Here is a 27314-nt window from a genome sequence, read left to right as displayed (position 1 = left end):
GGGCCCGGACCCTAGGACGAGGGCACTGGTCCCTGTGAGCACCTGGATCCCGACAGGCTGCTGACCCGTCCCTCCTTCTCGTGCCCTGGGAGGACACGTGTTCAGCCCCTGTGCACGCTGGGTGCGTAGGAGGGAAACGTCACCGTCCCAGTGCCGTCGATGAGAGGCTCTGGGCCGAGTGCCAGGCCGGGGTTTGTTGCCGTTTCTCTAGGCCGCTGGTTTACCTGGGCTTGAAGGTCTTCTCCCGGTTTGGAGTCTGTGAATTCTTAAACTGCTCCGAGGCCACGCTGCGGGCCTGGCTGCAGGTCATCGAAGCCAACTACCACCCGTCCAACGCCTACCACAACTCCACGCACGCCGCCGACGTCCTGCACGCCACCGCCTTCTTCCTCGGCAAGGAGAGGGTGAAGGTAGGCGGGCGGCACGCGGGCCACGGGCTGCTGGGGACCCACTGGACAGTGTTGGCCGCCCCAGCTGTGCGTCATTCTGATGCTGTAAAAATACCAGCCTTAGTCCCAGCCCCCCCACCCAGAAACCCCAGTGGATCCCAGCGGCCAGGCCGTGAGCCCAGACTGCACCCGCAGGTCAGGAGCGGGGGGCACGAGGCCGCAGGGCCCGGTGTACGATCGCAGGAGATGGTTCTAGGTCTGGAGGTGGTTCTGCTGTTAGGTGTGGGTCGCGGGCGAACCACAGATCCCCAGGAGCCGTCTGTCGTGTCAGGAGGCGTCTGTCACGTCGCTGGCCGCGTTGGGGTGTGCAGAGCGTGGGTGTGAGCGTGCGTCCGTATGTTTGTAACTTTGGCTTTAGTTCGGTGTAGTCTTACATTCACAACACAAGGAAGTGTAAAGAGCCCGTGTCACCCCCAGCCAGCTGTCCCCTTGTTAACGTCTTGTGCTATGGGGGCGCTTGTCACAGTCGGGAAACCACGCCAGCTGAAGCCGGCTTCGCGTGACCCCTCTAGCGCCCGGCGCGCCGCAGCCCTCAGCAGCAGTCCGCGTCAGCTCGGGGCGCTTGTGTCCTCAGCGTCCCCCCGGGAGGGGCGACAGGCAGTGTTGTCCTCCTGTGTCGCTTCCGTCACCCAACCCGATTCCCTCCATTTCCATCCGTTTTGCTGCGCGTGACAGGATTCCGCCGCTGTAGCTGAGTAGCATGGCTGTGTGTGTGCACATGTGTGTGCGTGCACACCCATTTCCCTGTGCGTGTGCTGACAGCTGTGGTGAGCAGGGCTGCGGTGAGCGTGGTGGTACAAGTACCTGGTGCGCATGTTGGCGTCTTTGGGGTACATACCCAGCAGTGAGATGCTGGATCGTAGGCCAAGTCCACGTCTAGAGTTGTGGTTTTTTTTCAGAGATTTTATTTATTTGAGAGGTAGAGTTACAGATAGTGAGAGGTAGAGATAGAGAGAGGTCTTCCATCCGCTGGCTCACTCCCCAGATGGCTGCAATGGCCAGAGCTGTGCCGATCCGAAGCCAGGAGCCAGGAGCTTCTTCCAGGTCTCCTACGTGGGTGCAGGGGCCCAAGCACTTGGGCCATCCTCCACTGCTTTCCCAGGCCACAGCCGAGAGCTGGATAGGAAGAGGAGCAGCCGGGACTTGAACCGGCGCCCATGTGGGTGCCGGCACTGCAGGCAGCAGCTTTACCTAACGCTGTGCCACAGCACCAGTCCTGGGAGGGGGCTTTTCCATCTGTGCTGCCTCCGTGTTGTGCCGCAGCTGCTGGAACCTGAGTTCACGGCCGGGGTCCAAGCTGCCGGGGGCCCAAGTGGGGTCCGGCAGGTTCCAGGCATCTGGGGGCAGCCGTGCCTATGTGCCCCAGGCCCTGGAGAACGTGGGGAGCCGCCGCCATTTCTGAGGTCTGGGGGTACAGATTCACCACTGCCCAGGGACCCGGGCGCGTGACCGGCCGCCCAGGGCTCCTAGAACTCCCTCCTGGTGGGGTCGGCAGAGCCCACAGCCCGAGCCCGCGTGGCCGGTGCCCTGCTGCTGCCCCCTGCCATCAGTCCCGGTGCTCTGCTGGGTTCCTGAGGAGACCCCTGGCTGGGCAGTTTGACCTCGGGGGTCTGGGAGTCTCCCCAAGGCCGCCTGCCCTGTGAGGGAGCCCCCCGCATGCCCGCTGCTGCGCTGTGCAGGGCAGCCACGAGCGCCGCCCAGCGGCCAGGCGCATCAGACCACGTCCTCCCGCACTGGCCCTTGCGGGGCTCCTGCAGCTGCGTGGGCGGACCGCACGCAGGGAGCTGCCCTCAGGGATAGAGCTGCCCCACGCCCGATCCAGGCCGTGGGCACACCGCGTGCATCTCCCGGCACGCACAGTGGCCCCGGCAGGTGCTCCTAGCACGGGGGGAGCCGGGAGGGGGGGTCCGAGGCTGCCTGAGAGCCGCGCAGGAGCTCCGGCAAGGGCTCCCTCCTCGCACTGTGGCCGCTCTGGGGAGCGCGCCCCGGGCTGGCCCAGCCTGGCCTTTCCCGCGGGAGCGGCTCCCCGCCCTCGGGTCTGTTCCGTGGCGGGGCTGGGAGTGGTTAGTGTGTGCATGGTCCCCGCCGGCGCGGTCTGGGGTGCTGGCCGGTTTGCTGTGTCTGCTCTCAGGGGGTCAGAGCAGGGCCACGCTGGGGCAAAGGCCGCCTCCCGTGGAACCTCCGAGGTCGTCCGTGGGGAGGAAATTGGCATGGGCCACTGACCACAGCTCCGAGCTCCACTTTTCTTGAGTGTGCCGCCCGGTAGGGGGGTCCAAGGCTGTCCCCCAACTTCCAGGAGGTCCCAGAGGGCTGAAGGGACGTTCCCCGCCCCCAGGGACGGACGCGATCCCGACACCCCGGTAACGCTCGGCGCTGCTCCCCCACCCCAGGGAAGCCTGGATCAGCTGGACGAGGTGGCGGCCTTGATCGCGGCCACCGTGCATGATGTGGACCACCCGGGCCGGACCAACTCGTTCCTGTGCAACGCAGGCAGCGAGCTGGCGGTGCTGTACAACGACACGGCCGTCCTGGAGAGCCACCACACCGCCCTGGCCTTCCAGCTCACGGTCAAGGACACCAAGTGCAACATCTTCAAGAACATCGACAGGTGCATCCTGCGGGTCATGCCGGGCTCTGGGCGGGCGGCGGGAACATCGTGCGGCCCGGGTCTCTGAAGCCTTGCCGTACCCTGCGCCCCGGCCCTAGCACACTCAGCGCCGCCGTCCAGGCGCCTTGGGGCCTCCGTGAGTTCCCCAAGGGTCTTGCCCGCCTCCCGAGTCAGGCACGTGTATCTCACGGAAGCCCCCCCTCCCCTCGCGGAAGTGCTGGCTGCCTGGGCCCGTCCCCGGGAGGGTCGCAGCAGCCAGCGTGCGGGCAGGCACCCCCCAAAGAGGAACATGGGCAGGGCTGTGGCTCCCTGCAGGACGGCTCCCGCCAGCCAGTCCAGGGCGTTACTTGTGAACAGCACAGTCGGCGTGGTTCCCTGCGGCGCAGCCACGGGGTCTGCCCCGGAGGCGCTGGGCCAGCTGCACCCCGGGTCACCCTGTCGTCCAGGGCAGGAGGGAGGCCACGGCCTGTTAACAAGGACGACGCTCCTCTGCGTTTGAAAAAACCAGTGGTTTTCCATTTTACCAAAGGCAGAGGCAGAGCCAGCCTTCCACCCGCGGGAAGCCCGCACTAGCCGGGCTGGGCGCTCGGCCCAGGTCTCCCCGCCCGGGGGGCAGCGCCCAGCCCGTGTCCTCTGCTGCCTCCCGGGGCGTGCGCCAGCAGGGAGCTGGATGGGACGTGGAGCTGCGAAACCAGGCGCTCTGAGGGGGCGCGGGGGTCCCACGTGGCTGCCCAGCACAGCACCAGCGCCCGCCCTGGTGTCTTCGTGGGCGGCGTGGGGGACGTGACGTGAGCACGCCCGTCTCCCATGGTTTCAGGAACCACTATCGGACGCTGCGCCAGGCCATTATTGACATGGTTCTGGCTACGGAGATGACGAAACACTTTGAACACGTGAACAAATTCGTGAACAGCATCAACAAGCCCCTGGCGGCCGAGGTGAGCGTTCCCACGCGAGACGCACACGCGGACGGCCCGCGGGCGCTTGCTTGTGGTGGGTGAGGGGCTCTGGGCAGGCCTTCGGGCTCTCCTGGGGCCAGGTGTGGCCCAGCATCCACGGCCACTCAGAGATCCTTGAAAGAATGGCCGAGCCCACAGGCCGGAGGCCGCTGCAGCCCGGCTCCGCGATCGCGCCAGCCGGACCCGGCCGCCCCGCAGAGCCCGGGGGCGCACGCCCTCTCGCACTGTCTGTTCCCTGAGCTCCCGGGAGAACTCAGATCAGAGAACTGTGTTCCTGCTGGTGGATGCTACACGCGGGAGGCCTGACGGGGCCCGAGAGGGACTGGAACCCAAGAGCACACCTGCTTTCCCTTTTTAAACCGACTGCTGGCCCTGGCCCTGGCCCTGGCCCCAGCCCCAGGTCCTTACGGATTTAGGCTGTGGGGACATGGCGCAGAGGCTCTGTTGTTGAAAATCACCCAGGTGAGTTCGGCACTTGCCCCGGCAGTTAGCCCGAGGAAGACAGGGCCTGGGCTCCAGTCCCAGCTCCAAAGCTCACCCCAGCTTCCTGCCCATGCCCAGGCTGGGAGGCAGCAGCCACGGCTCCAGGAGAGGTACCCTGACCTACCCTGTGCGAGTCTTGGAGTTCCTGGCGCCCAGGGACAGCTTGGCCCAGCCCTGGCCACTGCTGGGGTTTAGGAATCAGTGGTGGGAGGCGTGTCTGGCTCTCAGAGAAGGGCAAGGGTGGGCCCCTGCTCAGCGGGTCTCACACCGGAGCGCTGGGTTCGAGTTCCAGTTCTGCTGCCGATTGCAGCTTCCGGCGCAGGCCCAGCCTGGCAGGCAGCAGGTGGGGGCTCAGCTGGTGGGGTCCCTGCCACCCGTGGACGGGAACCTGGACAGAGTCCCTGGAGCTCCGTCCTCCGGGCCTCCGATGTGGAAGAACTGCTTCAGTGGCATCGCTGCTCCTGAATCAGGGGCCCCTCCCAGCCCCCAAGAGATCAGCTTCCGGGGCCGTCCTGGGGCCTGGGGGCTGCTGGTGGTCACAAAGCCCACCAGAGGGGGAGAAGACTGCGCAGCCCGGGCGGACGGGCTGGCTGCGGTCAGCGCCATGCCCAGGGCTCCCGCTGCCCCGTGCCTCTGCTCGGCCCCGCAGGAAGGTGCCTCCTACACAATGCAGGTGTACAGCTGGAGTGTGGGCAGTTTCTGGTTTTAAGATTAATGTATTTATTTGAAAGGCACAGTGAGGGAGAGCGCTTCCATCCACTGGTACATTCCCCACAGTGGCCACAATGGCTAGGGCAGGGCCAGGCTGCAGACAGGACTTCCTCTGGGTCTCCCACGTGGGTGCAGGGGCCCAAGCACGTGGGCCACCTTCACTGCTTTTCCAGGCGCATTAGCAGGGAGCTGGCTCGGGACAGGAAGCAGCACCCGTGGGATGGTGGCGTCACGTCACTGTCCCAGTGCTGGCCCTGGCTTTGCTTTGTTACCGCCCAGGGGGTCAGGGGGACGGAAAGCACCGCTCAGGCCGAGCCTCTGCGCCCCTTGTCTCCCAGACCGAGTGCAGCCTGCCGGGGAGGAACGCTCCCGAGAACCAGGTCCTGATCAAGCGCATGGTGATCAAGTGTGCCGACGTGGCCAACCCCTGCCGGCCCCTGGACCTGTGCATCGAGTGGGCCGGCCGGATCTCCGAGGAGTACTTTGCACAGGTGCGCGGCCCCCGCGGGGGAACAGGCCTGGGGGTGGTTCCCCAGGGGACCCCCTCCTCCCCCGAGGTGACTCCTGCAGGCGCTGATGGCGCTGTCCCTCCCCGGAGCCCCTCTGCCTGTGGCTGGTGCACGATGCAGGGGAGGGGCGGAGGCAGCCCCCAGGCCCGCACAGCACGCGGGGAACGGGCCTGGGAGGCGCTCTGTGCGAATGCTGAGGCTGGCTCATCGATGTGGGGAGCCACACAGGAAGGCTTCCTAGGGGGACACGGGAGCAGAGAGACCCAGGAAGTGGGAGCCTGCACGCCGCGGTCAGAGCCAACACCCCCAGCACAGTCTCCGTGCACTGGGCTCTGGGCCGGAGCTGCTGCGGCCATGAGGACGTGTGGCTAGCTGTCCCGGGGCACGGCATGCTCAGCAGCCGGTGAGAGGCAGGATGGGCCGCCCTGAGCCTGCTCGGCGCCACGCCCTGAGCCCCGATGGACTTGGGGCTCCCACCTGCTGTGCAGGGAGGCAGAGGAGGCTCCTGACGCGAGCCCTGTCCCTGGCGCTCCACCCCCAGACCAGGGCAGCGTAGCCCCTGCGGAGGGGTGGGCCGTCCCCTGCAGCTTGCTTAGGGCCCCGCACCCCGGAGCGCGTCCCCACCCGCGCAGCCACAGCTCGTAGTGCTTGCGCTCCTGTAGAAACAGCGCGGCGGCGTGCGTGGGCGGAGGTGTTGCTCCCCGGGTCAGCAGGAGCAGGTCGTGGTTTCTAGAAATCTCAGTTGCTCCTGCTTCCACGGGGCATGCCTTGGACTGCAGGCTGCTAGCAATAGCAGCCAGGACCCTGCCTGGGGGGGTGCCGCCGCACCCCTCCCTCCGGTCTGGGCCAGTGTGGGGGCAGAGCGGTGCTGTGGGGCTGACGGCGTGGTCACGGAGAGTGAGTGCAGGAAAGGGCCCAAGCAGCGCGCCCGCGGTGTGGGGGCTGTGCGGGGCTCAGGACAGTGTGGCGCGGCCCCGGCCCGTCTCCTTCCAGACCGACGAGGAGAAGAGGCAGGGGCTCCCGGTGGTGATGCCGGTGTTCGACCGTAGCACCTGCAGCATCCCCAGGTCGCAGATCTCCTTCATCGACTACTTCATCACGGACATGTTTGACGCCTGGGACGGTAAGGATGTGCCCCAGCCTTCCCGTCCTCGGAGTGTGGCTTAGCCTGTTGGGAACACCCAGGGTCCTCTGGGGCGGCCCCGACACGCGGCTTCTCAGGGTGGGGTTTGTACATCAACTGCTCATGTTCAGACACCAGAGCTGAAGGGGTGCCCTGCAGGGCGTGGCCCCACCTGACGCCGCCTCTTGTTCCAAGCAGCCTTTGCGCACCTGCCCGCCCTGATGCAGCACCTGGCTGATAACTACCAGCACTGGAAGACGTTAGACGACCTCAAGTGCAAAAGCCTGCGCCTGCCGCCGCCCAGCTGAGGCCGCCGCGCAGGGCCCGGCCCGCTTCTTGTCCAAGTCTTACTGTCTCGGTCACGTTCCATCAAGAAAAACGCCCTCCTGCGCACTCGGCGACAGAGCCAACCCTAGGCCCACTCTGCTGTGCTGTCATCCCGTGTGTCCGTCAAACCACGGAGCGGCCCCCCGGCACGAGCAGGACGCAGCAGCTCCGCCCCTCCCACCGGAGGCACCACGGCTGACACGGTCAGGAGCGCTCACAGCTGTCCGTCTGCTCAGACTGGCCCCCTGGGCAGCCTCTGTGGTTCTTGGGGTCACCCCCGGGGAGGGTGTGGGGACGCGTGAGCTCGCCTCCCTTCCGGCTCAGGGAGGCAGCCGCGATCCGGAGTGGGATGTAAAAGCCATGTAAGCTGAATGCCCTTGGAGAAGCTTTTTTAAAAAGAAACCACTTTATATGCATTTGCTGTGCAGCATTTGTACGACGATCAGTGTTCGGGTTGCGAGGGGAGCGCAGCATCTGTGGGGTCCCGTGGCTCGGATTCCCGGCCTGCCGGATCCTGCCGTGGGCTGGGGTGCTGTAAGTGTTGCGGGCAGCCCCTCTGCCCAACGTTCTGGGACCCCCAAGGTTTCCTTCTCCGCCCCAGCCCACCCCTCCTCTCTCCGCTGCCTTTCTGAGGCGCCACCAGGCGGCGCTGTGTGGATTTTTCCTTCCTGTTTGGTACCAGCAGGGGAAGCATGACAAAGGCGGGCGGCGGCCACGTGCGGACTGTGTAGTGCGGACTGTGTACGGAGCGCTTGTAAGCAGGTCCTGTGGGCACGGGTCCTCTCACCTCTCGGACCTAAATGTTTCATAGATCCTAGACTGCATTTAGCGTCATCAGGCCAGGGCCGGAGTAGAGGGATGGCCCCCTGCTCACTGTGGGGGACGGTCAGCGACTTGGCGTCAGGCTCCTCTCCTGCGGGCCTCCAGGCCCTGGTGCCAGTGCCGCCGCCTCACCAGGCAGGCCACGGATGAGACGGCAGAGACCAGACAGCTCTTCTGTAAGCTACGTCACTGTCAATGTAGGAAAATGCAAAACTCCGCTGGAGACAAGGTACCGTTTACAATCACTGTTACACAGTCTTAAACATTCTGACCGGAGACTGAAATGGGGCGGCCATGGCTGCTGGGCCCAGCGCGGTGTTCCCCGGGTGGCGCAGGCGGCACCGTGAGGGCACGTGCAGACACTGGTCCGTCCCCGGGTGAGCTCGCGGCACTGGAATACAGAACTGTTTCCAAGCCTTGCTCGCCATCTTGTGATCTACAATGTGAGAAACCTGGCCCAACTCTGGCCTAACCCAGAACGTAGGTCGTTTCTGAAAGCTGGTGCCAGAGGCCCACTAAGACCCTGAGAATGACTGGGCAGCCTGGCTCCGTGTCCCTGCCCACACCTGCAGGCCACCGCGGCTGTCACTTCGCCTGGTCCGGATGGAGACAGCAGTGACCCCGGAGCTGCAGCTCAGGCGGTAGCACAGAGCGCGAGGCCTCCCCGTTTCCCCACCTCAGCCTCTGCCCGGGGACCTCCACTCCCAGCTGGCCCAGGTGCACGGGTGAGGGCGGCAGGTACGGGCCAGCCATGCGCACACGGACTGAACAGACCCAGAACCGCCAGCACTCACCGTGCCTCTCCTCGGTCGGACTGTTCCTGAGGAGGGGCTCTGGCCTGTGGGAGGCGCAGGCCAAGGGGACTGGACATCCACACTGGTTTTTCCTGATACGCGTTTTTTGTTAAGTGTGCTGTGCCCATCCACACTGATGTAACTAGAACTAAAAAATTTTAATGATTCTTCAATCCGTTGAGACATTTAGAACATTATTGATAGAGAAACAATGAGAATGTGCAGTGAGCGCCGGGCCCTGTCAAAGGTGGACACTCACCGGCCCTCAGGCGAGGACAGCGCAGGGTCCCGGGGGGCTCGGTGCGGCGCAAGCCCCCTGCTCCTCCAGTTTCTGAAACAGTCGTAAACTGCGCCGTTCGGATTCGCGCGCTCCATGCTTCCACAGGATGATGAGATGGTCGGCCGAGCAAGTCGCCAGGCCGTGCTCTTCAAAGTATAGAACCATCTGGAAAAGCAATGAGGACGGCTTGCAGGAGCTGCCCGCTGAGCAGGGGACCTCAGCGGTGACGTGCACGGCCCGGCTCTCAGACAGCCGTCGGGGCAGGCCCGGCCACACGTGCCGTCACTGGTCTGAGCGCCACCTTTCCCCATCCATGGCGTCTCCTGTGTCAACACCAACTCGCCCTGGCCAGCAGGCACTGACCCCTGCAGTACAGGGAGGGCGCAGGCCCACCAATGAGCTCCTCCCCTCTGTCCTCCTGAGAGCAGCCTTGGACATGGCAGCATGGGGAAGGCCCAGTTCACAGAAAATGCATAGTATGGAAAACCTACACAGTTTAACCCCATTTTCCCAAGAGCTTTCTGAGGTACCTGTACAACAGGGCATCCAGCAGTCAGGATGCTATCCGAGGGGCCTGCACGGAGCATTTCCTTCTGTGTTTACACAGAGAATCTGCTGCCGTCACGGTCCCCCCACCAGTGAGGCAGAAACCCACTATTTTAAAAGTAAAACCTGGGGGCAGCATTGTGACATACACGGAAAAGCCACTGCCTGCGATATGGGCATCTCATACAGGCACCGGTTCGAGTCCCGGCTGCTGCGCTTCCCATCCAGCTCTCTGCTATGGCCTGGGTGTTGGGCCCCTGCCCCCATGTGGGAGACCCGGAAGCAGCTCCTAGTTTCAGCCTGGCTGTCACAGCCATTGGGAATGAACCAGTGGACAGAAGCGCTCACTCCTGATTCTGCCTTTCAGATAGCTAATCTTTAACACCCAAGCTCCTCCGAGTTAAATGTGAGAGCCCTGACCATCTGTCTCCAAACCACTCTTAAGCGTTGTCTCAGAACCTAGTGCTCCAACCCAGTCCACTCCTGTCCAAAGACAACGTCCTCTGTGCCCTTCCAAGCCACACTCCCTGCTCACCACCCCCAGAGACACAGCCCCGTGTGGCTGCGGCCCAAGGCCCCCGCCTTCCGCCTGGTACAGCCAGGCAGCTCCACATTCCTCCACCCCACCACAGAGGAAGTGCAGGGTCAAGGCTGGGCCCCGTGCCTCCCGCAGAGCCCGGAACACCAAGTGTGAAAGCTGTACCTCCACCGAGGAGGAGTGGCCGATGAGGTCTCCGATGAGCTCCAGTGAACAGGAAGTGGCGACTTCTTGTTTCCGGGCAGGCTGGCTGGCTTGTTTGTTCACTCTTCCGAATCCCCACATGTTAAAGAACCCTGCGAAAACGGTCACTTCAGTCATTCCCAGAGGCAGTGTTCTCAGAGGCACACGGACCAGAAACACTCCGACGCAGGCTTCCGCACCATGCTGCGGTTCCTCACCTCCTGCACTGTCCCCACGCACCCACGCATGGAGGCGGCTCCACGGGATGGGCGGCCCTAGGAGCCGAGAAGCGGGGACACCAGGCGCCGGAGGCGGCACCCCGCGGCTTCCCTGCAGCGGGCGGACTGACCCACAGGCCCAGGCCGTGAACACTGGAGTGTGAGGGGGGCTCCGTGTGATGCCCCAGTGCCCGAGAGAACTCGGCTCTGACACCTGAGGGCAACGTTGTGTTGAACCAGTGTTTCCCGAGGCCATCTGCTCCTTCAGGTCACCCCAAGACAACACGGCCACGGTCCCCTCAGAACAGTGATCCCAGCTGACCTGGGGGCCACATGAAGCTGTCAGGCCTGGGTCCCAAACACCGAGCGCTTCCTGGAGACGCGAGGCGTCACACAGGCGCCTTCCCCTGCCCTCACTGAGAAGGGAGGCGCCCGCGCTGGGCACCACTCACCTGTGGGCACGGGTTCGGCTGCAGCCTGCTGGTTTTCACGTAGCTCCCAGATGCGTACACTGCCGTCTTCCGAGCAAGAGATGAGCTGCCTGTCAGGACAGAGAATCAGCCACCCGGAGCCCGAGGCGGGGGGGGGGGGGGGGACCCCTGCTCTGGGTGCAGCCACAGAGCCCCCGCGCCCTCGCTGCCGTGTGCCTCCCAGTGCGACCCGAGCACAGCAGGCATGGCGCCACGGTGCTGCCAGGCTGGCAACAGTGCACGCGGGGAGGCAGGGGGGCGTTCCCTTGCCAGGGCACGAGGCAGCCTCCCCTGCACACGGCTCGCTCAGGCGCCTCTCGCTGTACACAGTGCTCCACAGGCCAGTCTGCTGGGGGCAGGGGCAGGAGCAGAAGCCAGCAGAAATGGGGTCACAGATGTCACAAACGCTGTACGCAGTGCCTGCCCAGAGTCTACCTCATGACACACACCCAGCTCTTAATTCTTACGACGCAGCTCCACGGGACCCCCTTGAGCCCTGCGTGTCTACCTAGCGAAGACGCTGGCCCGGACATTCTGCCACGAGCCAGCCGTGAGGCTTGCTCCTTTCCGCGAGGACACAGGAGGAGCCCGGACCGAGCCCCCTGAGAGGTGACACGGCCGTCGCTGCACCTGCGACGGCCGGCCGGCTATGGTCCGGGCCAGGGAACGCTACCTGTTCGGCAGTTTGGCGACGTGCAGCACGCTGGAGTCGTGTGCGGCCCTCTGGCAGGCCGTGAGCCGCTTCATCTGCAGGTTGTACACGTACAGACCTCTCCCGACGGCAGCAAACACGTTCTGGGGGGCGGGGGTGGGAAGGCTTCAGAAACCAGCGCACACGCAGCACTGCCCTCCAGTAGGCCCACTTCAGCCCCAGCCCTAGCCTGCAGCGGTTCTGTGCTGCCCTCTGCAGTCCAAACGCGTCACTGCACGTGAGGCTCAGCCCTGAACGCGGGACGGCCGCCACCCGGGACAGGCGCCCCCCAGGACGGCCACCACCCCAGGACGGCCGCGGGCACCGCTGCCCAGGGATTCAGCCTGCAGCAGCGCTGCCTGGGGCTTGCCCGGGCTGTCCCTGGCACAGCCAGTGTCCTTGAGAAAATTAATTTGCCGCTGCTTGCCTGAATTCTGAGCAAAGCTCTAAGCCATCAGGAGACCTGAACCGGATCAGAACCCAGCCTGTGGGCGGCAGCCCCACCCAGGTCTCGGCGCGAATTCAGAGGCCGGATGACAAACACTCTGCATCCTCTCTAGCTCCCCACCCAGCTTCCACGCCGCCGCAGCCTCGCACAGGCTGTGGGGGCAGCAGAGCCGCCGGGAGGGGTCTCCCCCCTCCGCCTGCCCCCCAAGCTCCCACACCATCAGGAACCCTACACACTGCCTGCCCTCCTCCTCACGCCGCAGCATGTGACCCAGGACGCCAAGGCTCGGCAGCGTCTCCCCGTGGAAGCAGGCCCGTGCCCCGCGCCTGGCCACGGAGGCCCTGTGCTGGGCCCGTGCGCTGACACCCACAGTCCCCGGGAGTGGGTCCCACACACCAGGGGCGCCCAGCACAGCCCAGATGAGCGCTCAGGGACCTGAAGGACACCGGAAACACAGCCCGACAACGCAGGAGCCCCGGCGGCCACACTGCCACAGAGCGGACCCTGTATGAGTCACACGGCCCCCGTGCAAGGAGGAAACCCAACAGAGGAGGGACACTGAGGAGCGCCGTCTCACGCAGCTACAGCAGGTGATCAACACCCATCGAAAACGAGTGCAACAGGGATACAAGATCAATGCTTTCAACACTTTTCTAATAAAAGGGAGAAAATAGAAAATTCAAAAGTATCTGAAGCTTGAGGACTACCACTCCCCTTGTGTTTTAGCATATGTTCATTTTTAAAGATAAAGCTGGGGTGCAAAGGAGATAAAGGGACCACAGCCTCCCGCTGCCCAGCGCTGCTGGGATTCACACCCCGGCAGCACCGCAGGGCACACGGCACGGCCCAGGCACCGAGCAAACCCAGCGCAGGGCACACGGCACGGCCCAGACACCAGAAACCCAGCGCAGGGCACACGGCACGGCACGGCCCAGACACCGAGCAAACCCAGCGCAGGGCACACGGCATGGCCCAGACACCAGAAACCCAGCGCAGGGCACACGGCACAGCCCAGACACCGAGCAAACCCAGCTCCCACCCCAGACACCGAGCAAACCCAGCTCCCACCCCAGCCACACCACGTGACTCTGGAGGCGAGGGCCAAGGACGTGTCACAGCAGAAAGATGTCACGTGTCCCTCAGGCATCACGGCGAGGCCTGAAATACAGAACGCTGCCATTCTCACCGTCTCTCACCCTAGGACGCCACAGAGGAGAAGCACTCCCAAAGCCGCGGACTTCTTCCGCCTCCCGGGAACGTTCTACAGTCTCCAGGAGGATTCTCGGTGTTTCTTCAACAACTCTCACCCTTAGCCTCAAACCCAGTCCTGCAGGGTCAGAAATCTCGGCCATCTAACCACTTCCTCGCCACGGTGAAGCCCCGGCTGCAGCAGGAGGAACCATGCTTGTTACTGTCCACCACGGGGCTGAGGTCACAGGGTGAGAAACGGGGCTATTAACAAAGCCAAGGCAGAGGTGCTCCGTCGACGCTCTTACCTCTTCATCGCACGTGACGTGATGAATGGAAATGTCGTTTGGCTTCTGACAGAGTTTGATCTCTTGCTGGGCGTCCAGCTGTAGAGACGGGTCCCAGAAGTTACACTCGGCGGCCTTCAAGGTCCAGTCCAGGACGCCCCAAACCATCAGCTCTCCAACGTGGGAGCCCGAGACAAGGCTCACATCTAGGCGAGGTCACGGAGGCGTTACCCAGCATTCCCCCGGGCTGGAGGTCCAGCTCAGTGGCCTGCCCCGCAGCCGCGCTCCACAGCCAGCATCACGGCCGGGAGGCCCCAGCCAGGCCGCGCAGGCTGCTCTAACAGCAGGCAGGACTCACGCACCCTCAGGCGGACATCCCTGGTGTGTGCTAACAAATGCCTCGCACATCTAGAAGATAAACCCCTCACGCTGGAATACTGGGCTCAGTTCAGGGGATTACAAACAAAACAGCCTTCACCTTGATCGTCTATCAAAGTTCTGAATCAAGTAAAATAATGAACAAGTCTTCAATAAGTTGACTAATAATGGCTTGAAATAGAGTAGCTAAGGGTACAGAGGGCTGCGGGACATGCTTGCTTCCACGAACATAAAGTAGTGAAGAGCAAAGGCGGGGGGGGGGGACCCAGGACAGTCCAGGTGGGGGGGGCCCAGGACAGTCCAGGCGGTGGGGGGGGGGGACCCAGGACAGTCCAGGCGGTGGGGGGGGGGGACCCAGGACAGTCCAGGCGGGCGGGGGGACCCAGGACAGTCCAGGCGGGCGGGGGGACCCAGGACAGTCCAGGTGGGGGGGGGGGGGGCCCAGGACAGTCCAGGTGGGCAGGCGGGGGGACCCAGGACAGTCCAGGTGGGCGGGGGGGGACCCAGGACAGTCCAGGTGGGCGGAGGGGGGGACCCAGGACAGTCCAGGCGGTGTGGTGGTGGGGGGACCCAGGACAGTCTAGGCAGGCGGGCGGGGCAAACCAGGACAGTATCTGCTTGGGGGAAAATCCTGCAGCTAAGACGTTAAAGTAGGTTTCTTACACTGGATTTGTAAGGAGCTCTTACCAATCACTCAGATAAATTCTGTAGCAGAGAAAAAGGGCTAAGGACATGAAAAGGCAAAAAGAAGAGTACACGTGGTCTCTCAATGTGAAGAGATGCTCAACTCCTTAATTCACAGAGAAATCTGAAAGCCATGAGATACTATTAACTTGCAAATCCCTGTTCTAAAATGGGAAAGACCCAACCGCGGTAAACACAACAGAATTCGTACACACAGCTAATGTCCTAGAATAAACTGGTTAACTTTTTTCAAAACATTAAGTTTGCGGGCCAGTGCTGTGGCATAGTGGGTAAAGCCACCACCTGCAGTGCCAGCATCCCATACGGGCATCGGTTCGAGTCCCAGCTGCTCCATTTCCCATCCAGCGCTCTGCTGTGGCCTGGGAAAGTAGCAGAAGATGCCCCAAGTCCTCGGGCCCCTGCACCCACGTGGGAGACCCTAAGAAGCTCCTGGCTCCTGGCTTCGAATTGGCACAGCTCCAGCCATTGTGGCCAATTGGGAAGTGAACCAGTGGATGGAAGACCTCTCTCTCTCTGCCTCTCCTTCTCTCTAATTCTTTCAAATAAATAAATAGATAAATCTTTGAAAAAAATTAAGTTTGGTAATATGCATCAAAACTTTAAACCTGTTGATCCAACAATTCTGCTTTTAGGAATTTATCTTAAAGGAAATGTATCAAAGGCGTATGTACAAGGTCACTGTATGTCATCTTAGATATCCTGAAGACAACTGAACATCTAATTGGGGACTGAATAAATTAGTGAGGCATCCACAAAATGAAATACCATTATTGAATATAAAGCTGTAAAACGAAGGCCACAGTAAAATGCGGACATTCATGACAGCTTGTTACAAAGCAGTAAAACATGGGCGTGCGCACACACACAGACACCTAGAGGGGTGTGCACTGACGCATTAAGTTGGATGGGGGGGATGATTTTAATTTTTACATGTTTTATCTTTCTACTTCCTCATTTTTCTGTGTAACTTGTACAGTTTTTAAAACCTTTAAGAAGGCTGGTGCCGCGGCTCAACAGGCTAATCCTCCACCTGCGGCGCCGGCACACCAGGTTCTAGTCCTGGTCGGGGCACTGGATTCTGTCCCGGTTGCCCCTCTTCCAGGCCAGCTCTCTGCTGTGGCCAGGGAGTGCAGTGAAGGATGGCCCAAGTGCTTGGGCCCTGCACCCACATGGGAGACCAGGAGAAGCACCTGGCTCCTGGCTTCAGATCAGCACAGTGCCGGCCACAGCACGCAGGCCGTGGTGTCCATTGGGGGGTGAACCTACGGCAAAGGAAGACCTTTCTCTCTGTCTCTCTCTCCCACTGTCCACTCTGCCTGTCCAAAAAAAAAAAAAAAAAAAAAAAAGTGGAGCTCTCTCTCAAATAAAACTTAAAAAAATAATCTTACCTAAATGAGACATAAAAGGTTACCTTTGAGTTCCTGGTACGATTCCAAATGATGGAATCCCATGGAAACATCTGCTACCTACAGTTTAACACCACACTGCTGAGGAGTTCTGACTTCACTGTTCCAACCAGCAATGCTAGTCACATTCCCGGTCCCAGCAACAGAGCGCCCGGAGCGCCCGGCGAGCCCGTGGAGCCGCCGCCTGGCCCTGGCTGCCAGGCCCAGCGGCTTCTGGTGACGGTAGCACCTGCTCCGTGAGGATGGTCCCCTGCCGCCTCTCGGAGAAGCTGGCTCGGCTCAGTGCGGGCAAGCGAGGGAACACCCACCTTCCCACCCACAGCCTTCCTTCTGTCCAACTTCACTCCAACTCACAAGAACACAGACGTCTGGGCCCCTAGTCCCACTCTGCCTGTGCACGGTGACAGACGCAGGCTCGTGAGGCCGCGCAGCCGCTCTGCCCACCCCCACGCTTCTGTGGCTGCTCTGTGCAACAGCGACACGGCACTGGCACCAGCGGGCATGCGCTGGCATGAGAGCAGTGCACCGCCGGGGGATTCATATCCCAACACGTCCCTCACAACGCTGCCTCCACCCCAGCTCCATGACGCAGCGTCGGCGGGCGGCTTGCACTGGAAGCACTCAAAGCCACTTGGTGTGAGGATTCCCAGCGCTCACCTTCCAGGCCTGGCAAGCACCTGCACTCTGTGGGGGCCCTGTCGGGCTGTCAGCACGAGAGGGGGAGGAATCCACGCAGCACGCAAAGGCGTCTGCCATGAGCCAGGAGCGGGGCTGTCCTGGGTGCCTCAGAGCCCCGTGTGGGCGCTCCAGCCTGGGACTCGCACTAGCACTTCCGGAGTTGGGGAGTACCCTTCCAAGGGCGCCTCCACTGGTAATGCACTGCCCCCCAGGACCGACAAACCCCATGCCTGGCCACACCCTGCACTGGCACACAGGGAAGGCAAAGAGCAGAGCTCAGAGTGGGGCAAGGAACTTCGGGGGGCCAGGGCAGCAAAGCCCCTCGAGGGGGGCCGGGGCAGCAGGGCCCCTCGTGGGGGGAGAGGGAGGCCCCTGGGCAGCAAAGTCCCTGGGGGGGCCAGGGCAGCAAAACCCCTCGGGGGGAGGGGGGTCTCTGGGCAGCAAAGCCCCTCGGGGGGGGGGGTCTCTGGGCAGCAAAGCCCCTCGGGGGGGGGGGGGTGTCTAGGCAGCAGGGCCCCTGCCAGCCGGCCAATCTTTGCAGACTTCACCAACCACCTGACCAGCAGTGATTCCTCAACAGGATTTCCAGTATTTTTATCTCAAGGGCACCGTTACAGTCAACAATAAACTGGACTAGGAGTTTCCTGTGACTTTCATTAACACTGGTTTTGTTTCAGTTTGCCATTTTCATCCCCTTAAGAATCCGGCACAGAAATACTCGAAGAAAACTTCCTTAAATGTTCTAAGCCCTTTGCATATCACGTTCACAAAATAAAGGCCATGAAGTTGCGGCTGGCGGCTGGCTCGGGGACACCCGGCGATCCTCCCGTGAGTAACTGAACTGGCCCTAGGGTGCAGCGCTCACAGCTGGAGACCAGCCCAGCAGACAGGGCCGGAAGAGCCACCCTCTGCTCAGACGTGGGGACTCAGCGTGACGGCCTGCAGCGGGAGGCGGCTGCAGCCCTGTGCTGCCATGTGTGCTGGAGCCAGAGCCCCAGAGAGCAGCAAGGGCTCCGCCAACCTCCGCTGCCTCCTTCCCGGAGACGTTCTGGGGCTGGGGAGGACCTGCCACTGGGTTTCACAGGATCCAGAGCTGGCAGAGCTGAGCGGTCCGGAAAGCTGATGACTCCACGTGCCCCCTGTGCCACGCTCCCCCAGACTCCTGCTTACACACACCACCACACGGAGAGGCCTCCTGCGGCCTGCACCTGTCGTACAGCACACGCCAGCAACCGTCTGCTCATCTGACCTCGCGTACCCTCACCCATGACAGCTCTGAGGATACCCAAGCTCACTCATTTGCAAGTGAACAGCTCAGTGTCAAGGTCGTCCTGACATCTGACGGGATTCAGCTCCTCAAAGATACCCACTGGAATCGCTATGAAGCCCAACAGGACTGTGCCGTGGCAGCCCTCCACACTCGGAGGGCGGCAGGGCGGCACAGGTGGCCCACCGTCTGCAAGGCTGGTCTGCAACCCTGACCGCAGGCGGCCCAATCTAGCTCCTCTCACTCTGCGTAACTCGCAGCACGGCGCTGACCTGAGTGCCAGCAAGACGAGAGGGCGTAACTTTCCCGTCTCTCCACACAAGAGGAACTGGCCAGGAACAGCTGCCGACAACGCTGGGATGCTCACAGGCGTTCGTGTCCGAGGCCTACAACGAGCACCCCACAGCCGCCAGCCACTGCCCGAGGTACGCTCTCCTGTCTAATCTCCTCGTGCCTACATCGTAGACCTGCCGCTCCGAGGAACTCACTCAGCTCCACTGGCTGCAACCACACGGTCAAGGACAATACCATCCCCGCTAACCTGCAGCTTTGTTTTATTTTATTTTATTGATTTGAAACCTAGAGAGTTAGTTTCCAACCATTGGCTCACTCCCCTAAAAGGCTGCAGCAGTCGGGACTGGGCCATGCCAGGGATCGAAGCCAGGAACAGGGAATTCCATCCAGGTCGCCCACGTGGGTGGCAGGGACCCAACTTCTTGAACCATCACCTGCTACCTCCCAGGGTGCACATCAACAAGAAGCTGGAATTGGGGGCAGAGCGTGACTTGAACCCAGGCGCTCCGAAATGGAACGCAGGTATCCCAAGCAGCGTCTTAACCACCAGGTGAGATGCTTGCCCCTGAAGCATTATTTTAATGACAGTAACTCCAGCATCCTGGCACAAGACGCAAGCTCAGCGTCAACAAGCACAGACTTACACAACAGGAATGGACACACTGGGCTTACCATTGACATTGACCAAGGACAGAATATGATCCTGGTGACCGAGGAGGCGCTTAGCTTCTACAATGTCCCACTCCAGGGCTCCTTCCGGGGGTGCCACCAACCTGAAAATGACTACACAGAGACAGCTGTGGCAGCATTGCAACGCTCAGAGACAGCGCACCACTGCTCAAGGCAAGCGTGTCTGTCACTTCGGACGGGTGGTAGCTGCGTTCTTTTTTTGATCTTCATTTTATGCTTTCACTACAGAATTGGATGCATCTATGCAGTTCAGTGAGACGTGTCAATACACGCACACATAAGTAAAACATACCCGTCACGTAGAAACCCCATCTGAGGCACACCCTGTGCACACTGCTCTCACTGCGCCCTCCCAGCACCTGCGACAGCGGCCGGGCCGTACTCAGCTCCCGAGAGCTGTCCCTGTGGCGCTCCTCTGCGCGCTCCTCCATAGCCTGAAGCCACCGTCCTCTCAGGGGCCCTGAGAGGCTCGGTCTAGAGCAGCAGCACGCCCAGAGGAGGCCGCGCCGTGGCCCACGCGTGGATGTTCTGAGGTGAGGGCGGCACGGCTCTCCCGGGGGCAGCATGCTGCCTTCCTGCACTCCTGTCCAGAAAACGAGCTGCCCCGTGTTTCTCTCTGTAACTGGCAACGCTTCCCCAGCTGACCAGCTTCCAGCAAAGTGGTTAAATCCTGACAGCGTTCACACCCACACTGTGGCTGTCAGCTACAAAGAGAACGCTTTCTCAGACCCAGGGTAGGTGGAGTGCGACCAGGGACTTTGAGCCTGGGATGTTAGAATAAGCAATGTATTTCTAACCAAGCTGTTCACAGAAAATCACCCGAAATACCAACAAGGAGAAGAAACCTAACCAACATCTTGAGAATGGGTCCCTCTGCATCAGGTCAACACCCTGGGAGACCATGACTGGGGCAGGGCAAGTTCAAAACTGAAAGACAGAGAAAAAAGCTGTACTCACTCAGCTCTCTGCCAACTGCTGCTACGACACAGTTCTGCGGTATTTCAACCAGAGCACTGATCCCTTCAAAAACAGATAAAGCAAAGGCCAAATTATTTTCTTCCCTGGATTATGTCACAAACATACCTTCAGTTTCATGCCAGCCACGTCCCATACAGAAACTTAACAACACAGCTTACAAACCACACTGAAACACGTTTCCTTGCTTGTTTACACATGGAAAATGATACTGTTAAAAGTAGGCTCATGAGGCCTTTGAAAGACACTACTGATTCTGTTCTGGGACATAATTTGTTTTACAACACCCAAAGCTGGAAACAAACAAAAGCAGCACATGGGCAGCACTGTGACGTTCGGGGTTAAGCCACACCTGTGGCGCCAGCATCCCACACTGGAGTGCTGCTTCCCATGCAGCTTCCTGCTACCTGGGGCCCCCCACCGCCATGCACAGCGGGAGACTAGGATGGAGTTCCGGCTCCTGGATTTGGCTGGCCTGGCCCAGACACGGTTGTTGTAGCCATCTGGGGAATGATCAGAGGGTGGAAGCCAGCTGCACCTGCTCTCTCTCCTTCCTGTGTCACTCTGCCTTTTGATGAAATCGGTCAATCTTCTAATAACGAACGACTGGGCCAGTGTAGCGCAGCACGTTAAGCCACCACCACGCGAAGGCCAGCAGCCCGCATCAGGGTGCTGACAGCAGTGCTGGCTGCTCTGCTTCTGATCGAGCTTCCTAATGACGCCTGCTGGGAGGCACCAGAGGACAGCCCAGGGGCCCGGGCCGTATCACCTGTGCAGATCCAGACGGAGCCCAAGGTTCCTAATAACGCCTGCTGGGAGGCACCAGACGACAGCCCAGGGGCCCGGGCCCCTATCACCTGTGCAGATCCAGACGGAGCCCAAGGTTCCTAATAACGCCTGCTGGGAGGCACCAGAGGACAGCCCAGGGGCCCGGGCCGTATCACCTGTGCAGATCCAGACGGAGCCCAAGGTTCCTAATAACGCCTGCTGGAGGCACCAGATGACAGCCCAGGGGCCCGGGCCATATCACCTGTGCAGATCCAGACGGAGCCCAAGGTTCCTAATAACGCCTGCTGGAGGCACCAGACGACAGCCCAGGGGCCCGGGCCATATCACCTGTGCAGATCCAGACGGAGCCCAAGGTTCCTAATAACGCTTGCTGGAGGCACCAGACGACAGCCCAGGGGCCCGGGCCGTATCACCTGTGCAGATCCAGACGGAGCCCAAGGTTCCTAATAACGCCTGCTGGAGGCACCAGACGACAGCCCAGGGGCCCGGGCCGTATCACCTGTGCAGATCCAGACGGAGCCCAAGGTTCCTAATAACGCCTGCTGGAGGCACCAGACGACAGCCCAGGGGCCCGGGCCGTATCACCTGTGCAGATCCAGACGGAGCCCAAGGTTCCTAATAACGCCTGCTGGAGGCACCAGACGACAGCCCAGGGGCCCGGGCCGTATCACCTGTGCAGATCCAGACGGAGCCCAAGGTTCCTAATAACGCCTGCTGGGAGGCACCAGACGACAGCCCAGGGGCCCGGGCCGTATCACCTGTGCAGATCCAGACGGAGCCCAAGGTTCCTGTCTTCAGCCCAACCCTGGCTGGTGCAGGAACCCGGGGAGTGAGCAAGCAATTGGCAGATGGACCCGCAGCAAGCTATTCTGTGCCTTTCAAGTAGATGAAATAGCCCAATGCACATTTTAAAAGCAGAGAGGCTGGCGTTGTGGCACGGGTTAGGCCACTACTTTCGCAGCAGCATCCGCTATCAGAGTGCGGTCTGAATCCTGGCTGCTCTGCTCTCAGTCCAGCTCCCTGCTCCCTGCTCACACATCTGGAAGAGCAGCAGCAGATCTACACTGGGTGCTACTCTGTGTGAGCAGGGCCCGGGAGATCCTGTGAAGCTCTCCGAACAGAGCCCAGCACTGGGCACTGACTACGGAGCCGAGTGCCGACTTCTAAACCTCTGAGATTCAGGGTCTGGGTGCGGAAGGCCACAGCCTTGTGCCACTCCCTGAACTTCGTGACTTAACCTTAGCAAGGAGCTGACAAGCAAAGACAGAGTGAGCAGAGGAGGGGCACGCTGCCGGACAGAGACCTGATACAGTTGACGTCAAAGGCATTGGGGTCGGGCCGGGCCTCAGCCCTGAAGACAACCATCACCAGTAACATTGGGGTCAGGCCGGGCCTCAGCCCTGAAGACAACCATCACCAGTAACACTGGGGTCGGGCCGGGCTCAGCCCTGAAGACAACCATCACCAGTAACATTGGGGTCAGGCCGGGCCTCAGCCCTGAAGACAACCATCACCAGTAACACTGGGGTCGGGTCGGGCCTCAGCCCTGAAGACAACCATCACCAGTAACATTGGGGTCGGGCCTCAGCCCTGAAGACAACCATCACCAGTAACATTGAGGTCGGGCCGGGCTTCAGCCCTGAAGACAACCATCATAGTAACATTGGGGTCGGGCCGGGCTTCAGCCCTGAAGACAACCATCACCAGTAACATTGGGGTCGGGCCGGGCTTCAGCCCTGAAGACAACCATCACCAGTAACATTGGGGTCGGGCCGGGCTTCAGCCCTGAAGACAACCATCACCAGTAACATTGGGGTCGGGCCGGGCTTCAGCCCTGAAGACAACCATCACCAGTAACATTGGGGTCGGGCCGGGCCTCAGCCCTGAAGACAACCATCACCAGTAACATTGGGGTCGGGCCGGGCTCAGCCCTGAAGACAACCATCACCAGTAACATTGGGGTCGGGCCGGGCTTCAGCCCTGAAGACAACCATCACCAGTAACATTGGGGTCGGGCCGGGCTTCAGCCCGGAAGACAACCATCATCCAGTAACATTGGGGTCGGGCCTCAGCCCTGAAGACAACCATCATCAGTTAAAAGACGGCCAGCTCCCATGAGGGGTCTACTCACTGCAGACCTCAGCAGGCTGCCCTCACCAAAGGAACTGTGTGACAGTGTGAAACAGCCAGCGCTCACTCCAGCTTCCTGCTACGTAACTCCTCACGTCTTGCCATCTCCAAACTCACCCATCGGTCCAGCTGCTGGCAAGACAACTGCGGGCTGGCAGCCCCCGGCAGCCTCAGGAGGGCCAGTCACAGCAAAGTCCCCAGTAAGACTGAAGGGTCCAGACTTTCAGCTCGACGCCCACCATCCCGGGAAGGGAGAGGGGCTGAAGATTAAGCCAGTCACCAGTGGCCAAAGGACAGGGTTCAGAGCGCTCTGGGACAAGAAAAATACGTGGGGTTCCTGGAAAGTGCACGCCTGGAAAAGGCCTGGAAGCCCCCCGCCCTGGCCTGCGCATCTTTGCACCTGTATCCTCTGTAAGATCCTCCGTGACAAGCTGGGAGACAAGTCCCGGGGTCTAAAGCCGCTCAGCCACTCAGCAGAACCAAAGGAGGACATTCTGGGGAGGTGACGGACAGCCAGGGATCAGGAGCACAGACACGGCTGCCTGCGGCTTGCCGGGTGGGGGTGCTGTGGGACTGCACGCTCCCCAGGAGTCCACCGTGAGGAAGACCTCCCATAGATCTGGATCACAGTGTGCTGCCGACTCAGGGCACAGAAAAAACGGAGCCTGCCAACAGCTAGGAAAGCAGCCTTCCAAGAGCACACCGGGGGCCAGTGCTGTGGCGCAGCGGGGTAAGCTTCTGCCTGCAGCACCAGCATCCCATATGGCCGCTGGTTCGAGTCCTGGCTCCTTCGCTTCCAATTCAGCTCCTTGCTGATGGCCTGGGAAAGTCGAAGATGGCCCGAGTGCTTGGGCCCCTACCCATGTGGGAGATCTGGAAGAAGCTCCTGGCTCCTGGCTTCAGATTGGCCCAGCTCCGGGCACTGAAGCCATTTGGGAGCGACCCAGCGGATGGAAGACCTCTCTCTCTGTCTGTAATTCTGCCTCTCAAATAAATGAATTTTAAGATAAAAAAAGAGAGCATACTCGCAGTCAAGGAAGACATTCGCAAAATCCTTTGTTATTAAAATATCAGACTTAGCAGTCTACCACATTTTATTTAAGTGTAGAATTCTGCAGCTTTTCATAGCTGAATCATGAAATGATTTAGGGTGATCTTACCTTCTGCAAGATAGGAGGGTTTTTTTGCCAGTAAGAATTAAACATGAAACACTTGGTGGCCAGCATCATGGTGTAGCTAGTAAAGCCGCCTGCAACACCAGCATCCCCTATGGGTGCTGGTTCGCGCCCTGGCTGCTCTACTTCTGATCCAGCTCTCTGCTGTGGCCTGGGAAAGCAGCGGAAGATGGCCCGAGTCCTTGGGCCCCTGCACCCGTGTGGGAGACCTGGAGGAAGCTCTGGCTCCTGGCTTCAGAGCAGCCCAGCTCTGACTACTGCCTCAGGTTGGGCTCCATCTCCCTCAGCGCTTTCCGGCTCATCATGCGATCCTTCCGGTTCATCCTCCTCCAGCCACCACCAACCCCCGGCTGGAGCCACAGCCTGCGCCGCGCCATTTCAGCAGAACTCCGAGCTGAAGAGCCTTTTCTCGTATGTACGTCAGCTGCTGTGGGTATTCTGTCACAGTAACAAGAAGCAAGCAGAGCAGACAGTGGAATGGACAGGCAGCAAAAGGGAAACTAAATGAAGAACACAGCGCAAACACCAGCAGGCGCACCGTGCCGAGGCAGCAGGTGCACACTGAGGACCACAGCGCGCACTGCCGCCGGGGGGCCCGGGCTCCGCCTTGCAGTCCGGCTCTCGCTGTTCCATCTCAGTGACTAGGGCTATCTTCGCGCATTTCCCAACACAGAATAACCACCCCCAAAGCCATCAGCCCTCCCGCCAGCAGGGCTGATCAAAGGCCACCACCACGTAAGGGGCCCACAGCACTGCTCAGCACATGCACTGACTCCCCGAGGCTCCGTCGTCTCTCAGGGCCCTGGCGACCGGGCACTGCTGGGACTACTTGGTACTCCGACAACACGCCCAGACAGGCAGACCGCAGTTGTAGCTAGTACTCCATCAACACACGCAAGGCTTCCGCTCGTCCTGACTTCAACACTGCGCCACGTGGCTACTAATAATTCATGGAGTACAGTTCACCAATAACCTCAGGGAAGCTTAAGAAACACGGAGGAAAATAGTCATGAATATAAAGAGTGGTGACTCAGAGTAACAGTTAACACGGAAATACACTGTGGATTCAAACAGGATTCTTTCTTTATCTGAGAGAGAGAGTTACAGACAGTGAGAGGGAGAGACAGAGAGAAAGGTCTTTTCGTCCACTGGTTCACTCCCCAAATGGCTGCAACAGCCAGAGCTGCGCCGATCCAAAGCCAGGAGCAGGAGCTTCTTCCCAGTCTCCCACGTGGGTGCAGGGGCCCAAGCACTTGGGCCATCCTCCACTGCTATCCCAGGCCACAGCGGAGAGCTGGACTGGAAGAGGAGCAGCCGGGACTAGAACGCACACCCACATGGGAGGCTGGCACCACAGGCAGAGGATTAACCTACTGTGCCACAGCGCCGGCCCCTCAAACAGGATGTTTTCTGATCAGATGTTAAACTGACAAGCTCAGATGTAAATCCCCACAATGCACAGATTACGTTTCCCTCAGGTAGCTCATCATTTTTCTGGTATTTTATATCAATGTGCAAATAAACCAGCTCCAAGTGTAAACTATAAATTCAATTCCTAGGGTTTCTGCCTTTTTTTTTTTTTTTAAATGTGAAAGCCAGAGATGCCATCTGCCAGTTCACTCCCTAAATGGGAGCCAGGAGCGAGGAACTCAACCCCCCCATCAACTGCTGCCTCCAGGGGTGTGCACTAGCCGGAAGCTGGATTAGGAGGCAGAGCCGAGACTCACACCAAGGCACCCAGACATGGGACACGACTCCCCCAGCAAAATCTTAACTGCTACGCCAAACGCCTGATCTGTGTGCTCCTTTAAAGTATCAACGTGCAGGGGCTGACGCTGTGGCGCAGCGGGTTAAAGCCCTGGCCTGAGGCGCCGGCATCCCATATGGGCGCCGGTTCTAGTTCCGGCTGCTCCTCTTCCAGTCCAGCTCTCTGCTGTGGCCTGGGGAAGCAGCAGAAGATGGCCCAAGTCCTTGGGCCCCTGCACCCACGTGGGAAACCCGGAAGAGGCTCCTGGCTTCAGATCAGCACAGCCCTGGCCACTGTGGCCATCTGGGGAGTGAACCAGTGGATCGAAGACCTCTCTGTCTCTATCTCTCTCTGTAATTCTTTCAAATAAAATAAAAATCAAAAAAAAAAAAAAAAAAAAAAAAACAATGTGCACACAGCACCCTATCTAGGGTATCTACAGGGTCACCTCATTATTTCCAGACACAAGAATGACATATTGTATGGCTTCAAGGCTATCATTTAAACGTACATTTACATTTAGGTAGTTTTATTCTGAAAACAGACATTAGTGTTATTCTTTAAGATCCTCAGGATCACCAAAAGTTGACAATGATTTGTTGTTGTTGTTGTTGTTGTTAACACCAAAGGGCTGTGCTAACAGAATTATGAGCAAATAGCACTCTGCTAGTTCTTACACACACACACAATTTTGCATAAAACCAACTGTAAAAGGAGCTCATTCCCAGACATCTATCACGTGCCATGACCCCACAGGCAGAGAGACAAATGCTCCGGAGAGCACAAGGCCGCCTCCAGGTGTCCGGGCACTGACTGCCCGAGAGCAGCTCAGAGGCCACTGTCCACAGGGAAGGGAGAGTGGACACCTTCCACGCCACCCTGCATGTGACCCGCGCAGGGCACCTGGTCCAGCACTGACCAGCGGCCTCTCGTTCCTGCAGTCTCGGAAATGTACCACGGCCTGCAGGATCCATCAATCACGGTTCACAGTTCTCAGCTTGTGTTTACCTGTATCGGAGAGGTGGTCGGTCTTACACAGGAGGTCTAACTTCCGGCTCCACACACACAGGTCATCCCCACCAGACAGCCAAACGTCCAGTCTCTGAAGAACCGTTAAACACTGCAAAGTTAAGGTGACACGTGTGTCAGTTTGAAAGTTGGCGCATTTACTGTCCAGCAGCTGTGACACAGCTCCACTTCTCTGAAACTGTGCCCTTCAGCATGGGCTCCACTAAGTGACCAGCTTCCAACCGGCCCAGAGCCGAGCAGAGGGCACGGCCTACAAGACTCTGAACTGGCCCAGAGCCGAGCAGAGGGCACGGCCTACAAGACTTCGAACTGGCCCAGAGCCGAGCAGAGGGCACGGCCTACAAGACTTCGAACCGGCCCAGAGCCGAGCAGAGGGCACGGCCTACAAGACTTCGAACTGGCCCAGAGCCGAGCAGA

At 60.3% G+C, this 27314-nt stretch overlaps 2 protein-coding genes across 11 annotated transcripts in view; one reads left to right on the top strand and one right to left on the bottom strand.

Moving 5' to 3' along the window:
• Positions 1-7279, top strand: part of PDE8B (phosphodiesterase 8B) — a 164982-nt gene extending 157703 nt beyond the window's left edge. For all 9 annotated transcript variants that reach the window (XM_062212541.1, XM_062212534.1, XM_062212535.1 and 6 more), the window contains 7 exons: positions 212-410; positions 2840-3057; positions 3875-4001; positions 5112-5126; positions 5555-5701; positions 6713-6842; positions 7041-7279. In XM_062212541.1, coding sequence (XP_062068525.1) covers positions 212-410; positions 2840-3057; positions 3875-4001; positions 5112-5126; positions 5555-5701; positions 6713-6842; positions 7041-7150 — 946 coding nt within the window. In that variant the 3' untranslated portion in view covers positions 7151-7279. The remainder of the gene's footprint in view (positions 1-211; positions 411-2839; positions 3058-3874; positions 4002-5111; positions 5127-5554; positions 5702-6712; positions 6843-7040) is intronic.
• A 1520-nt stretch (positions 7280-8799) lies between these two features.
• WDR41 (WD repeat domain 41) overlaps positions 8800-27314 on the bottom strand; it is a 50793-nt gene continuing 32278 nt past the window's right edge. Inside the window, exons 6-14 of one of the 2 annotated variants that reach the window (XM_062212543.1) lie at positions 26877-26988; positions 20010-20072; positions 19035-19145; positions 13656-13840; positions 11694-11815; positions 11003-11091; positions 10315-10445; positions 9045-9230; positions 8800-8933 (exon numbers count right to left, since the gene is read on the bottom strand). In XM_062212543.1, coding sequence (XP_062068527.1) covers positions 9051-9230; positions 10315-10445; positions 11003-11091; positions 11694-11815; positions 13656-13840; positions 19035-19145; positions 20010-20072; positions 26877-26988 — 993 coding nt within the window. In that variant the 3' untranslated portion in view covers positions 8800-8933; positions 9045-9050. The other variant, XM_062212542.1, reaches the window with a different exon arrangement.

Source organism: Lepus europaeus, chromosome 15, assembly GCF_033115175.1.
Source record: "Lepus europaeus isolate LE1 chromosome 15, mLepTim1.pri, whole genome shotgun sequence".
Classification (NCBI taxonomy): Eukaryota; Metazoa; Chordata; class Mammalia; order Lagomorpha; family Leporidae; genus Lepus; species Lepus europaeus.
The sequence above is the reverse complement of the archived record's forward strand: the minus strand, read 5'-3'. Positions and strand labels throughout refer to the sequence as shown.